Source organism: Chelonia mydas, chromosome 20 (genome assembly GCF_015237465.2).
Source record: "Chelonia mydas isolate rCheMyd1 chromosome 20, rCheMyd1.pri.v2, whole genome shotgun sequence".
Taxonomy (NCBI): domain Eukaryota; kingdom Metazoa; phylum Chordata; order Testudines; family Cheloniidae; genus Chelonia; species Chelonia mydas.
This window is the reverse complement of record NC_051260.2, coordinates 2605834-2617912: the sequence shown is the minus strand read 5'-3', so window position 1 is coordinate 2617912 and position 12079 is coordinate 2605834. Positions and strand designations below refer to the sequence as shown.

The 12079-nt window shown below is 55.8% G+C and overlaps 1 protein-coding gene across 10 annotated transcripts in view; it reads left to right on the top strand.

Moving 5' to 3' along the window:
• PAN2 (poly(A) specific ribonuclease subunit PAN2) overlaps positions 1–12079 on the top strand; it is a 29343-nt gene that overhangs the window by 14539 nt on the left and 2725 nt on the right. For 5 of the 10 annotated variants that reach the window (XR_006286656.1, XM_043532592.1, XM_043532593.1 and 2 more), the window contains 17 exons: positions 119–461; positions 2375–2493; positions 2773–2774; positions 3215–3334; positions 3887–4006; positions 4096–4224; positions 4509–4708; positions 5223–5365; positions 5861–5964; positions 6457–6555; positions 7244–7320; positions 8160–8301; positions 8789–8926; positions 9140–9199; positions 10191–10281; positions 11378–11535; positions 11725–11868. Coding sequence is in view for 9 of the 10 variants with exons in the window: in XM_043532592.1 (XP_043388527.1) it covers positions 119–461; positions 2375–2493; positions 2773–2774; positions 3215–3334; positions 3887–4006; positions 4096–4224; positions 4509–4708; positions 5223–5365; positions 5861–5964; positions 6457–6555; positions 7244–7320; positions 8160–8301; positions 8789–8926; positions 9140–9199; positions 10191–10281; positions 11378–11535; positions 11725–11868 (2189 nt within the window). In the remaining variant the exon portion in view is untranslated. The remainder of the gene's footprint in view (positions 1–118; positions 462–2374; positions 2494–2772; positions 2775–3214; positions 3335–3886; positions 4007–4095; positions 4225–4508; positions 4709–5222; positions 5366–5860; positions 5965–6456; positions 6556–7243; positions 7321–8159; positions 8302–8788; positions 8927–9139; positions 9200–10190; positions 10282–11377; positions 11536–11724; positions 11869–12079) is intronic. The other 5 variants (XM_043532596.1, XM_037883682.2, XM_037883679.2 and 2 more) reach the window with 3 other exon arrangements.

The following is a 12079-nucleotide window of genomic DNA, read 5'->3' as shown; positions in this document are numbered from 1 at the left end:
TCTGTAAAGTGAGGTGGGATCTCTGGATGGAAGCCGGTATAGGGCCTTATCGGTGTGAGGTTTGCTGGGAGTTCTGTGCTGTGCCCCCTCCCTGAAGCCTCTCTGCTCTTCCCGTCAGGTCAGTGCCAGTTCTGCGAGCCCACAGGCCTTGCCAACCCTGCTGACATCTTCCACGTCAACACGGTGGGGCAGCTGATCATGACCTTTGATGTGTCAGCCAGCAAGCAGGCCATGGTGTTCGGCGACTCGGAGGGCTGCGTCCACCTCTGGGCCGATTCGCCCGAGGTCACCTTCAATGCCTACTCCCGGGAGACTGACTTTGCCCTGCCCTGCATGGTAGACACCCTGCCTCACCTGGACTGGAACCAGGACCTCATGCCCCTTTCTCTGATCCCCGTGCCACTGACCAGCGATACACTGCTGTCAGACTGGCCTGCTGCCAACTCTGCCCCTGCGCCCAGGTAACTCATCAGGGCTCTCGCAAAGAGCATGTAACTAGCCTGTACAGCGCAGAGCTTCCCGAGATGGCAGCCCTGTCACTTCAGACTTGGTTCCCTTTAGCTCTCCTGAGCCAGGCAGGATTGGGCCAGGTTAGGTATTGAAGGGGAAAGAGTAGGGGGCTTCAGGAAGTGGTATTGACCAGGGTGGATTTGATTGAAATCAAATTGATTTAAATCATGATTTAAATCACTAGTCAGGAAGGCTTGATTTAATCATCGTTTTCTACATAAAAGTGCATTCTCATTGGTTGTTATAACCTTAATACATATTCTTCACAACTCAGAGAAAGAAGTAGGATTCATTTTAGAAGGTACACACTATACATTTTGAAACAGATATTTATTTTGAAAACTTTTCAGATTAGTTTTACAGCTATATCAGAAAATGAAGGATTGTTTGGTTATTTCATTTACCAAAGGTAATTGAAGCAGATATTTATGAAGTCATTGGGAGATGAACTGTCTCCATTTCAACAGGTTAATCATTAATATTTGGAGGATTTTCTTGCCATGCTGGATTAGGAGGAGAACATCACCAGACAGATATTTAAATTGTTTTATTTAACTAAAACAACAACGTTAAGTGTTCTGGATTTTTTTTCTTCAATAGCAAACATATAATATTATAACAAAACAAGCATATGTCCCTCATGTCTCACATTTTATCTCCAGACTTCTTCTCCTGTCCAGGTCTATTCCGCCCCCAACAATCTTCTATTAGTTGAACTTTTTGAAACTTTGCGCTTTTAGAGAGAGGTAAGGGATTGACTCTGTGTACACAAATTTGGCAGAGGGACAATAAAGTTGAGGTCTGTTATTTCTCACCCCTCTCTCTATTTATTTATTTTATTTTAAAACATTTTTGCTGTTAACAGGCATGTTACCTCTGGAGACACAAATCCATAGTTTGAGAATCTCTGATGGTATCTTCTAGACTGAGCACTGAGTCCCATTGGGTAGATAGAAAGATTAACCTAAATAATCTATACAGAAGCCTGTGGAACCCCATAAGATTGGGTCCCTAATCCGTGAATTATTGGAACTCGTTTACAAAACTTTTCTTAAACATTACATGACTATATTGTCTCATACTATAGAATTAGAATTTATAATCCCTATTCCATGATGAGAGATCTTTGAGCTATAATGTATCTTAATTAAAACGATCTTTAGACAGGTTTTTCCCTCAAAAAGAATTTTTTATCAAAAAAATCTGATTTAAATAAAACAAATCATTGATTTTTATCCACCCTCATATTGACGATCCAACAGGAGACATTCCCTCTGGAGTCAATACCGAACCAGTGCCCCAGTGTTGTGGTAGGGGCTGCTGCTGCGTTGATGAGTTGTAATTCTGAGGTCCTGGTTGCTTGTGGTCATGGGAAATCCCATGGCACTTCCTCAAGAATCAGGGTGGTGCCCTGGGCTTCCTGGTCAAATTCCAATTTGTGTAATTACATTCTGTGTATCTAAATATCCCCTTCCCCATTTGACCGGCTTTAGTATTCTTCTTTGGCCCTGTCCTAAATTGCTGTACAGTGCAGCTGCTGCGTTCCACCCCAGAGGCAGCTGAATGGATGCTGCAGTAAGTGAAACGCCATGCTCCACTTGGTGGTCTGGTGGCGATTTGCCATGACACCGAACCCCTGACCCATTAGCCCCCTTGCTGGCCTTGGCTATAGAGAAGCCAAGGGTTGAATGCATTCCAGGGAACAGTCCTGTGATCACTTTGGGTGGGAAGGTGGGAGCCAGTGTCTGGGGTGGAAGTTTGTACACCTGCTCTCTCTGTTCCGTGAACAAATACAGGACTCGAGTGACCAGGGCTGTCAACCCAGCACCTCTGGCTGGTCTTTGAGTTGTGCTGTGTTTTGTAGGCGGGCCCCACCTGTAGACCCCGAGATCCTGCGCACCATGAAGAAAGTGGGCTTCATCGGCTATGCACCAAACCCAAGGACCAAGCTCCGGAACCAGGTGTGCGTGCGTGCGCGTGGGGGTTTGAGTGCTCAGCCTCTCTCTGCCAGCTTGGGAGACTGCCGTGATCTCGTGTTGCTGAGCATTGTTTGAACAGCTGCTGTGTTTCACCCCAGAGGGGGCTGCGTTTCAGTGGCGGGTGAGGTCAGCTCTGTGTGTTAATGTGGAATGGGATTCGAAACAAGTTACTGGTCTCGATGCTGGGGTAGGTGAGGGAAGTTCTGCATCCCGGGCTATACAGGGGCTCTGACGAGATAATCTAAGGTCCTTTCTGGCCTTAACCATCATGTACCAGTCACAGATGTTTTCTTCTGCAATGTAACAGCGTGACCTGGCCTCTAAGGGACGGGAGAGAATACCGAGGGGCAGGCCAGCACAAGGGGGTTCTGGGCGCAGTTAGTATGTGCTCCATACTATGAAAAGGTCTGAGGACCCCAATGCCAGGGGTTCCCTAAACCAACCCTTGGCAGACCACTGATCTGTGTTGTTTGCATCAGCAGTTCCAGAACAACACCAAGCATTTTAACGAATCAGAGGAGGAATGAGGAGCTTTGTCGAGGTGAAGGGAAGTGTCCTTTCCCTCTTTTGCTTTAGTCCTTCGCTCCGTTGGTTGATCTGGGCCCCGGACCCAGCTGGAGGGCCGGGCAAGGTTATGCGTTGTTTGTTTCGCTGGATGCTTGCTCCAGACAGACTCGTCCTCAGCATTAAGCTGCTTTGTCCCTTTCCCTTCCTGCCTCCCTCAGATCCCGTATCGGCTGAAAGAGCTGGACAACGAGTTTGACAGTTTCAGCCAGGTCCCTGAATCCCCAATTGGCCGGGAAGAGGAACCTCACCTGTACATGGTGGCAAAGAAATACAGGAAGGTCTGACTCGCAACATCTGCCAGAGGGGCTTGGGGCTACGAGGGAGTGGAGGGGCAGGTGAAGATGTAATGAGCTGTCACAGGAAGGATCAGCCAGATTTGGGTAGAACAGAGCTAGTGCCCCAAGGGTCATGTGTGAACAGCCCAGAAAGGCAGCCTCCAGCCCATGCGGCTCAGTGGGGTGGCCCAGCTCTCGACCCGCAAGATCCCTTGCTGTCCCAAGGTGCCTATACAGACAGCGGGTCCCCCACCAGGCAGGAGGGTAGAAGAGTGGGCTGGAGTCAGCATTTCTCACTCGTGGTTTGATCCTGAGTGGTGCTGGGTGCCCGGGGGAGGTTCGCATTGACCATCCCGGGGGTCTGACTCGTGATGTGTTAGCATCGCTTCTGATTGTGAGTGCTTGTGTATTGGGGTGTGCTCGTGTCAACGCTTGTGTATTCACTGAATGCTCCCACACACACAAGTGCTTGTGCAGGTGATTGTGTGTTGGTGCAATTGACCAGCTCAGGGCCAAGGTTTTCCCTTGTTTCTGAGGATTCCCTTCTCTGTCCAGGTCACAATCAAATACTCCAAGCTGGGCCTGGAGGACTTCGACTTCAAGCATTACAACAAGACCCTGTTTGCTGGCCTGGAGCCCCACATTCCCAATGCCTACTGCAACTGCATGATCCAGGTGAGACTGGCACCCAGCCCCTCCCCGGCCAGGGCTTGCTGCGGCCCTCCAGCGCACCCCCCTCACTCGCCCTGCTGCCGCCTCCCCAGGTCCTGTATTTCCTGGAGCCCGTCCGCTGCCTGGTCCAGAACCACCTGTGCCAGAAGGAGTTCTGCCTGGGCTGTGAACTGGGCTTTCTCTTCCACATGCTGGACTTGTCCCGTGGGGACCCGTGCCAGGTACGTGGGGAGCAGATGCCAAGCAGCAGGGCTGTTGGGGAAGGGGAGGGTGCTTCTTGAACAGGGTCTTGGAAGTCTGTGACTTGGGGCTGCACCGGCAGGGACTCGGGGAAAGCAGCCGGCAGCGTCTCGCTTTGCTGGCGGATGAGATCCCCAGGGGTTTAGGAGCGGAGAGGGAGGGCACTTGGCACCATGCGGAAGGGACCACATTAAGGAATTTGGGTAATGCCATCTCTCTCGTCCCCCCCACCCGCCCCAATGCTCCAATCCTTCCCCTCCCCCAGGGAAGCAACTTCCTGCGTGCCTTCCGCACCATCCCAGAGGCGTCCGCCTTGGGCCTGATCCTGGCCGACTCCGATGAGGCCACGGGCAAAGTGAACCTGGGCCGGTTGATCCAGAGCTGGAACCGCTTCATCCTGACGCAGCTTCACCAGGAGACCCAGGAGCAGGAGGCACCGCAGGCCTATCGGGGTGTTGGCAGCAGGTAACCCCTTCCCCCTGCACCCGCTGCTTGCTGGGCTAGGAGTCGGGGCACACCGCCCGGGGCTGGGGTCTGTCTCCTTCCTTAGAGGCTGTATCGGGGGGGGCCCAGTCAGCCAGAGTCTGGTGTGGAACAGGCTGCGGGAGCTGGGCACAGTGCTGGCTCTCCCACAGCCCGTGCTGATCCGATCCCGGGCACACAGCCAGAGGTGGACCCAGGCCACCGTGGGTCTGACCCATCCTATTCACTAACCCCTGACCTCTTGTCACCCCTCCGTGGCTGCCCAGGGGGGTGACTGGCCGTGTCACCACTGAGAGCTACCACTGAGTCGGCTCCAAACCCACGCCCACTCCTTTGGGTTTCCCAGGATCCTGTTGGCAGCTGCCACCTTCAAGTGCCTGGCCCAGGAAGGGCATGTAAGGGCTTAATGCCGCGCTCTCGCCCTGCTGGGCCTCGAAAGACTCCTGAATTATCAGCCCCCACCCCCGCTGACCCGGACGTGCTTCGTTTGCTCCAGCAGCTTTGGGTCATCGGGGGACTCGGTGATCGGACAGCTCTGCAGCTGCGAGGTGGAGAACTCCAGCATGTGCCGCTGTGGGAAGGAGACGGTGCGAGTCTCCTCCACGCTGCTCTTCACGCTTTCCTACCCCGAGAGCAACGGTAACCTTGAGGGGCGAGGGGTACGTGGAGAGGGCTGGGGGGAGCGGGACCAGGAGTGGATGGTGGCTACCTTACGTCTTGTAAACCAGGGCGCAGCTGAGGCTGGCTCGATCTTCCTTGGGTTCAGGAGGCCGAGGGGGACTTTTAACCCCCATCCTGGTGGGCCCCACCTTTAGCAGATTGCTGTCCCCACTGTACAGACACCTCTGGCCAATGAAAACACTCACCACCTGCTGCACCAGCCTTTATCAGCACAGGCAGCTGGGGCCCAGCGTGCTCCGTCCTGCAGTGATCCCACTCCAGCTGTCCGGTCACCCATGAATCACTTCCAGCTCTGGGGACAGAGTTTGCCTGTTCTTGGGTGCTCCTGAGGAATGGGCCAGAGCCCTTGTCCGGAGTCTGGCAGGTCGAATTTACATCTGGACTCAATCTCTAGGGATTCCTCTTTTGATTAAATGAAATTGTTTTCCCCCCCCCCTCCACATCTGCCCTCAGATAAAACCAAAGATTATGAGTTTGCCCAGATCTTAAAGAGGAGCATCTGTCTGGAGCAGAACACCCAGGCCTGGTGCGAGAACTGTGAGAAGTACCAGCCCACGGTGAGTTTGGGAGGTGGCCACTCGCTGCCTGCATATCCCCTTCATTGCGGGCATCAGCTGGGCAGGGGTGGAGGGGTGGAGCTGGCAAAAGGTCCCTGCTGCATTAGCCTGGGCGATAATCTCCCAAGGGAAGCGGGGAAAGCCCTGTCTCAGACTGGACAGTGCAGAGAACAATCCAGCGTCGGAGGGACTAGATGGGAGCAGTCCGGAGGGGCTAGACTGGGTGCTGAGTTCTGAGCCTAGCACCAAGCCCGACACTGGCACTGCAGCTTCAGGCAAGCCACTTCCCTGCTCCATGCCTCAGTTTCCATCTCTGTGAACATGGCTAATGCTGACCCACCTGCAAGGGGAGTAGGAAGCTTAGTGGGCGGAGCCTTTGGCAGAGGAAATTGACAGGCAGGTGCGCAGTACTAGTCTGTTTCCCATCTTCCCTTCAGGGCCACTGGCAGTGCCCCTCACCCACCCGCCCTCTTTCTGTCTGTCCTAATAAAGGTCCAAACACGGAACATCCGCTGCTTGCCCGATGTCTTAGTCATTAACTGCGAAGTGAACAGCTCCAAGGAGGCCGATTTCTGGAAGACACAGGCGGAGGTAGGGGAAATGTTGTTTGGTTGAGTGCAGGCCGGTCTGTTCTCTTGACAGCCGCAGGTCACTCTGTGCCCAGCTTGGTGCAGGATCTGCTGGCAGTTTGTCCACAGTGCGGTCGCTGGGTGCGACTGCAGGAGCCTTCATCTAGCTAGCTCAGGGGCTGGAGTAGCAAAGTAGCAGCGCGGACTGGTGGCCCGACTAATTGCCCAGGGCCTTGGCCAACTGGTACAGCCTGCGCTGCAGCGTCCCCTGCAGCACCTTCTTTGCTAGTGCGGCTCCGTCGACACGAGCTGCCGTCGTTTCCCGTGGCTGTAGGACAGATATACCCTTAGAGGGATTTTCTTTGATCGTTATTCAGCAACGTGAACTTTCCAAGGATCCATAAATCTTATTCCTAACCTGTCCTCGTTACCTTTGAAAGATCCGCTTGTGGGTGATCAGCCTCTGAGCATTATCTGTGTACTCAAATTCCAAACACGGTTCCCACACCTTCTAAACGTATCTTTACTCTGCCGTGAGGCTGTCTGCATTTTGTCCACTGAAATGATTTCCCATGTTTTGTTTCTCCATGCCACTAATGTCGGGGGCTCTGTCCTTTTCCAAAGGCCAGCTGTCACCAGCTACACATTCGTTTCAGAAGCGTGTCTCCTGGCTCCTGTGCTGATGCTTTTGCTCTGTATTTTGTTGGCAGTATGCCTTTAAAAAAACAGTGATGAAGAAAGGAGGCCTCGAAATCCCTAAGAGCAAAGAGATCTCTCTTGGAGAATGGTAGGTATTTGCTGGCAGAGGACAGATGGGCTTTTGTCCATCTTAGAAGTTTTGCCATCTGGATCCTTCCCATGGCCTCAGAGAACTTAGTGCTGTTTCTCATTTGACAGTGATTTCGTCTTGCCTGTCTACAGCACCTTACATCCCAAAGCGCTTTTTAAACTGAACCACAAACAATGCACACTGAAATGCAGCCACCTCTGGGCTGAGATGCAGCAGCTGCTTAACAGCACTGAGCAGCACCACCCAACAGTATGGGAAATGCATGAAGTGAGGAATCTGCCCAAGGAAATTGTGGGAGCAGAATGTAATTCATGTTTGCAGGCTTAAGCCCTGTGTAACGCTGTGTTGTTAACATTTACCTCCACTGGACTGCCCAGACACCGAGGGAAAAGTGCCCTGCGATCCTTTCTGACCATTAGCATCGGGACCTTGCTTTACATCTCCCCTGTGAGGGCCCCATAACCTTCAGCAGCCTGAAGTCATCCTCTGGCATCAGTGGAGTTACACCAGGGGTGAATTTGGCCCAGAGGCAGAGCTCCTGCTGCCTGTTCCACTCCCTCGGTCTCTTGCAGACTAGGCAGGGCAGACTAGATTTCCTGGTGATCACCCTCCTCCACTGCTTTGACCATCTTCGATTGGCACCATCTAGCCTCTCTCCCAAGAGGTCAGGACCGGATCCTTAGCTGGTGTAAATCAGTGCAGCTCTGTGGACTTCACTGGCACCATGCCGGTTTACCCCAGCTGGGGATCCGGCCCTCAGTGTCCGAAACTCCCAGAACCTCTCCCCTCCCTCCTGTGTTCAAGGTCTGGAATTCCCTGTTGTCCTTTCCTGGCAGGAAGGACCTGGGGAACGCCGAGGCGGGGCACTCGTACACCTCCATCGAAGAGCTGAAGAACATCTGGATTCCCCATTCCATCCGGATGAAACTGACCAAGAACAAGGAGCTGGATGTCTGCAACTGGAACGAAAGCGACGAGGTAATGCGTTCCCTGGCTCTGCTGGGGTCGAAAGTCCATCAGGCAAGGTCAAGGGCAGAGAGAGGGAACTGCTGACCGTGGCCACGCTTGTATGGGGAGCCAGCGGGCTCCCCCCAGCACAAGGGGGTTGGAGTGCCTGGAAGGTTGAGGATGGAGTGGAGATGGAACTCCGAAGTGGGTCCCCCTTAGCCAGGGGCCTGCGTGCTGGGGAGCAGAGCTGTGGAGGCCTGAGTCACCTTTCGCTGGTGCCACGGGACCACTTTGCCCCCACTGGCCTGATGGCAGAACTTGGGCACGGTTGGGAGCGGCTCTGGCTTTGCCAGGCTCTGCGGATTTGTGTTGCAGCCGTGGGAGCTGCCTCTGCCAAGGTGATTTCCCTTGACCCATTGCACAGGCTTCCCCTGTCCTGAGCTGCGTCCATCCTGGCCCAGGTCAGCCAGTTCTCAGCAGATTCACATAACCGCCGGGGGTGGGTTCTTCCTTGCAGCTCAGCTCATCCGATGACCAGGACTCAACCTACACGTACGATCTGATGGCCACCGTTGTCCACATTCTGGACTCCCGCACCGGGGGCAGCCTGGTGGGGCACATCAAAGTAGGGGAGACGTATCACCAAAGGAAAGAGGTGAGCAGGCGAGCCCACCTCTCTCCCAGCCGCTCACTCAGACCCCAGCCCCACCCTGGGGGAACCTCCTCTTGGCTGGGTTCTTTCCCATGAGTGTCTCAGGAAGGGGGACGTGTTCCAGAGGAGATAGTGCCTGGGTCCCTGGGTAACAGCTAAGAAATACAGTGCTTGACCCAAGGTTACAGACCAACCCTGCCTCTCTCTCACCCCCAGGGGGTCACGCACCAGCAGTGGTATCTCTTCAATGATTTCCTCATCGAGCCGGTGGACAAGGTAAGGAGCCTCATTCCGGGGGCAGCCCGAGAATCAGAATTGTAGCACTGTGCGACCGACCTGGCCAGGGAGGCAGCGTGGCCTAGTGTGCAGTTCACTGGTCTGGGGCTCAGGGTGCCTGGGTTCTCTTCCCAGCTCTGCCACTAACTTGCTGGGTGACCTTGGGCAAGTCACGTCCCTGCTCCGTGCCTCAATTTCCGCATCTGTGAAGCAGGAATAACGCTCCTGACCTCCACTTTCAGATCTGCTGAGGAGAAGAGCTAGGAGTTGTAGTTAGGCCAAGCCAGGTGTAGCGCTCGGGAGATCCTGGTTCAGGCTCAGTCCTGGCTCTCCTGCTCCCGCTGCCAAAGAGGCAGCGGGATCAGCCCACAGCGGCCGGGGGAGAGGCTGCTGCTGCTGCTCAGCGCTGCTGGTTGTGTGTTTTACCGAATGCTGCTGCTGGGACGTGAAGGGGGAGGGGAAAGGCATAGACTTGGGCTTCCACCAGCCATCAGCCCCCGTGGCTGTAAGTTGTCCTGTCTCCAGCTGCCCAGCGTGAGACCTGCCCATTCCCAGCTGGCCACAGAGACGATGCTCGCGCTCCTCATCGAAGGGTACCAGGGAGAGAGCCAAAAGGAAACCTAGACCCCTGTGTAGCCCACGTGGGTGGTGGGGGCGGTGCGTGACGCCTGTGGTGGGACCGTGTGTTTCTATGCAGCAGAGGGTTGGGGGTCTGAATTGCAGGGGGGGGGGGGGGGAGATGGGTCCGGGACAGGGATGGAGAGCGCCCCCTGTTGTGATTCTGCTGGCGGGAGGACTGGATTTAACCCTCCCCTCCCTCCCGCCCCCCTTCATAGAATCCTCTGTAGCATGTGGGCACTTAAACCTTGTTACGTTCTGCTCTGTCCTGCTTTGTGGGTTTTGGGGGGAGGAAGCCCTTCTCGGAGCTCAGCCCCTGCCGGGCCAAGGCCCCCCCGAGTTGTCCGTACACACGTCCCTCCCTCTGTTGCAGTGTGAGGCGGTGCAGTTTGACATGAGCTGGAAGGTGCCTGCCATCCTGTACTACGCCCGAAGGAACCTCCACGCCAAGTACAACCTGACCAGTGAGTGTCCGTGCGGGCACAGGGCGGGGTTACGCGTCTGGGCCGCGTGTGTGGAGCCCTGGGGCTTGCCTTCGCTGCCCCATTCAGCTCGGGTTACCCCACTGGGGTGAGAGCAGCCACAGAGTGGAGCAGCAGCTGAGAGGTTGTGTTAAGGTGATAGCCTGTAAGTGCGTCCCTGCTGTCTAACGAGCTCTGCCCTGCCTGACCAGCCAGATCCGGTTTAAAGCACCACTTCCCTCGAGCTAGAGATTTGTGTGTGGAGGGGAGTTGGGTTAGGGGCAACCCCTGGGTCATTCATGTGAAGGACAAGCCCCTAGCGAGAGGACATTAGGGGTAGCCCAGAACCAGGAAGTGAAACTGACCAGTCCAGCTCCACCCTCCCAGTGAGATGCCGCACAGGGAGCAAACAAAGCAGCCTGTACGGTGGGAAGGGGGCCAGACCCCTGCTGGTGCAAATCAGCATCGTTGACTTCAGAGGACCTACGTCGTTTTCACATTCTCTCCTGTGTTCAACGATCCCCTAGAACGGCTTCTGCCAAGAGACAAAGAATGGTCTCTAAAGGCCCCCAGAGCGGGGCAGGTCTGTTGGCTGCAGGGGGGAGCCACGCCACCGAGAGCCTCGCTTGTCCTGTCCACGTGGGCTGGGCCCCCTCAGTTGGGCACGAAGCCCTGCGTGCTGGGTTCGCTACCATAGACATTGATGCCTTTTCCGTCTGTGCACCTGGTTCTCCCAGCCCTGGTACGTGGCTGGTCGAGGGCAGGAGACCCGGCCGGGGACATACAGGCAAGGCGGCTGGAATGTCTGTGTCCATCTAGGCCCCAGCTCCACACCCCCTCTGGTAGGGCTGTATCCTCAGCACCCTCAGAAGCTTGTGTGTGACCCCTTAGAAACAGGTGCTGGTTTTTGGATGGAGGACGAGGGTCTCTGGCCCTTTCCCTCTGGAGGGCATCGTCTCCTTCACGTGCTCCGGCTGCTCTGCGTGCCAGGCAGCACATGGGATCCCAGCCTGGCCTTTTCTGCTGTGAATCCAGCAGCCAAGCGCCCCGTCTGACGGAGCGTTCTCTCTTCTCCACCCTTCCCCCTGCTGCCTCCAAGTCAAGAACCCGATCGAGGCTAGCGTGCTGCTGGCCGAGGCGTCCCTGGCTCGCAAGCAACGCAAGTGCCACGCCACCTTCATCCCGCTCATGCTGAATGAGATGCCCCAGGTGGGCGACCTGGTGGGGCTGGACGCCGAGTTCGTCACGCTTAACGAGGTAGAGGCCGCAGCCGGGACGGACGCTGGGTCGGGAAGGAGCCGGGTCTGGAGCCATTCTGCTGGGGTCTAGCAGTGGCCAGAACAAAGGGCCACGGGAATTCCTGATGGCTGAGGCCTGGCTCCCAGGGGATGGGGCAGCGAGGGCTGGGGGGCTTCCCCTGCCAACGGCTCCTTTGACCCTGTGCAGGAAGAGGCAGAGCTGCGCAGTGACGGCACCAAATCCACCATCAAGCCCAGCCAGATGTCCGTGGCTAGGATCACGTGCGTGCGAGGCCAGGGCCCCAATGAGGGCATTCCCTTCATCGATGACTACATCTCCACCCAGGAGCAGGTACCTGCCCCTGCCCTGCCCCGCCCCACTCCAAGTGGGGGGCAGCCACCTGCCTCACCATGGGCTTCCTGGCTGTGGGGGGCTCCCCTGACGCTGCCTGCCCCCCACCAGGAAGTCACTGCTTTCCCCCCCCCCCACTGCAGTCACCAGGTGGTCCCCGGCCCTCTACCCACCTGCCAAGTCACCAGCCTCTCCTTGCCCTGCAGTCATC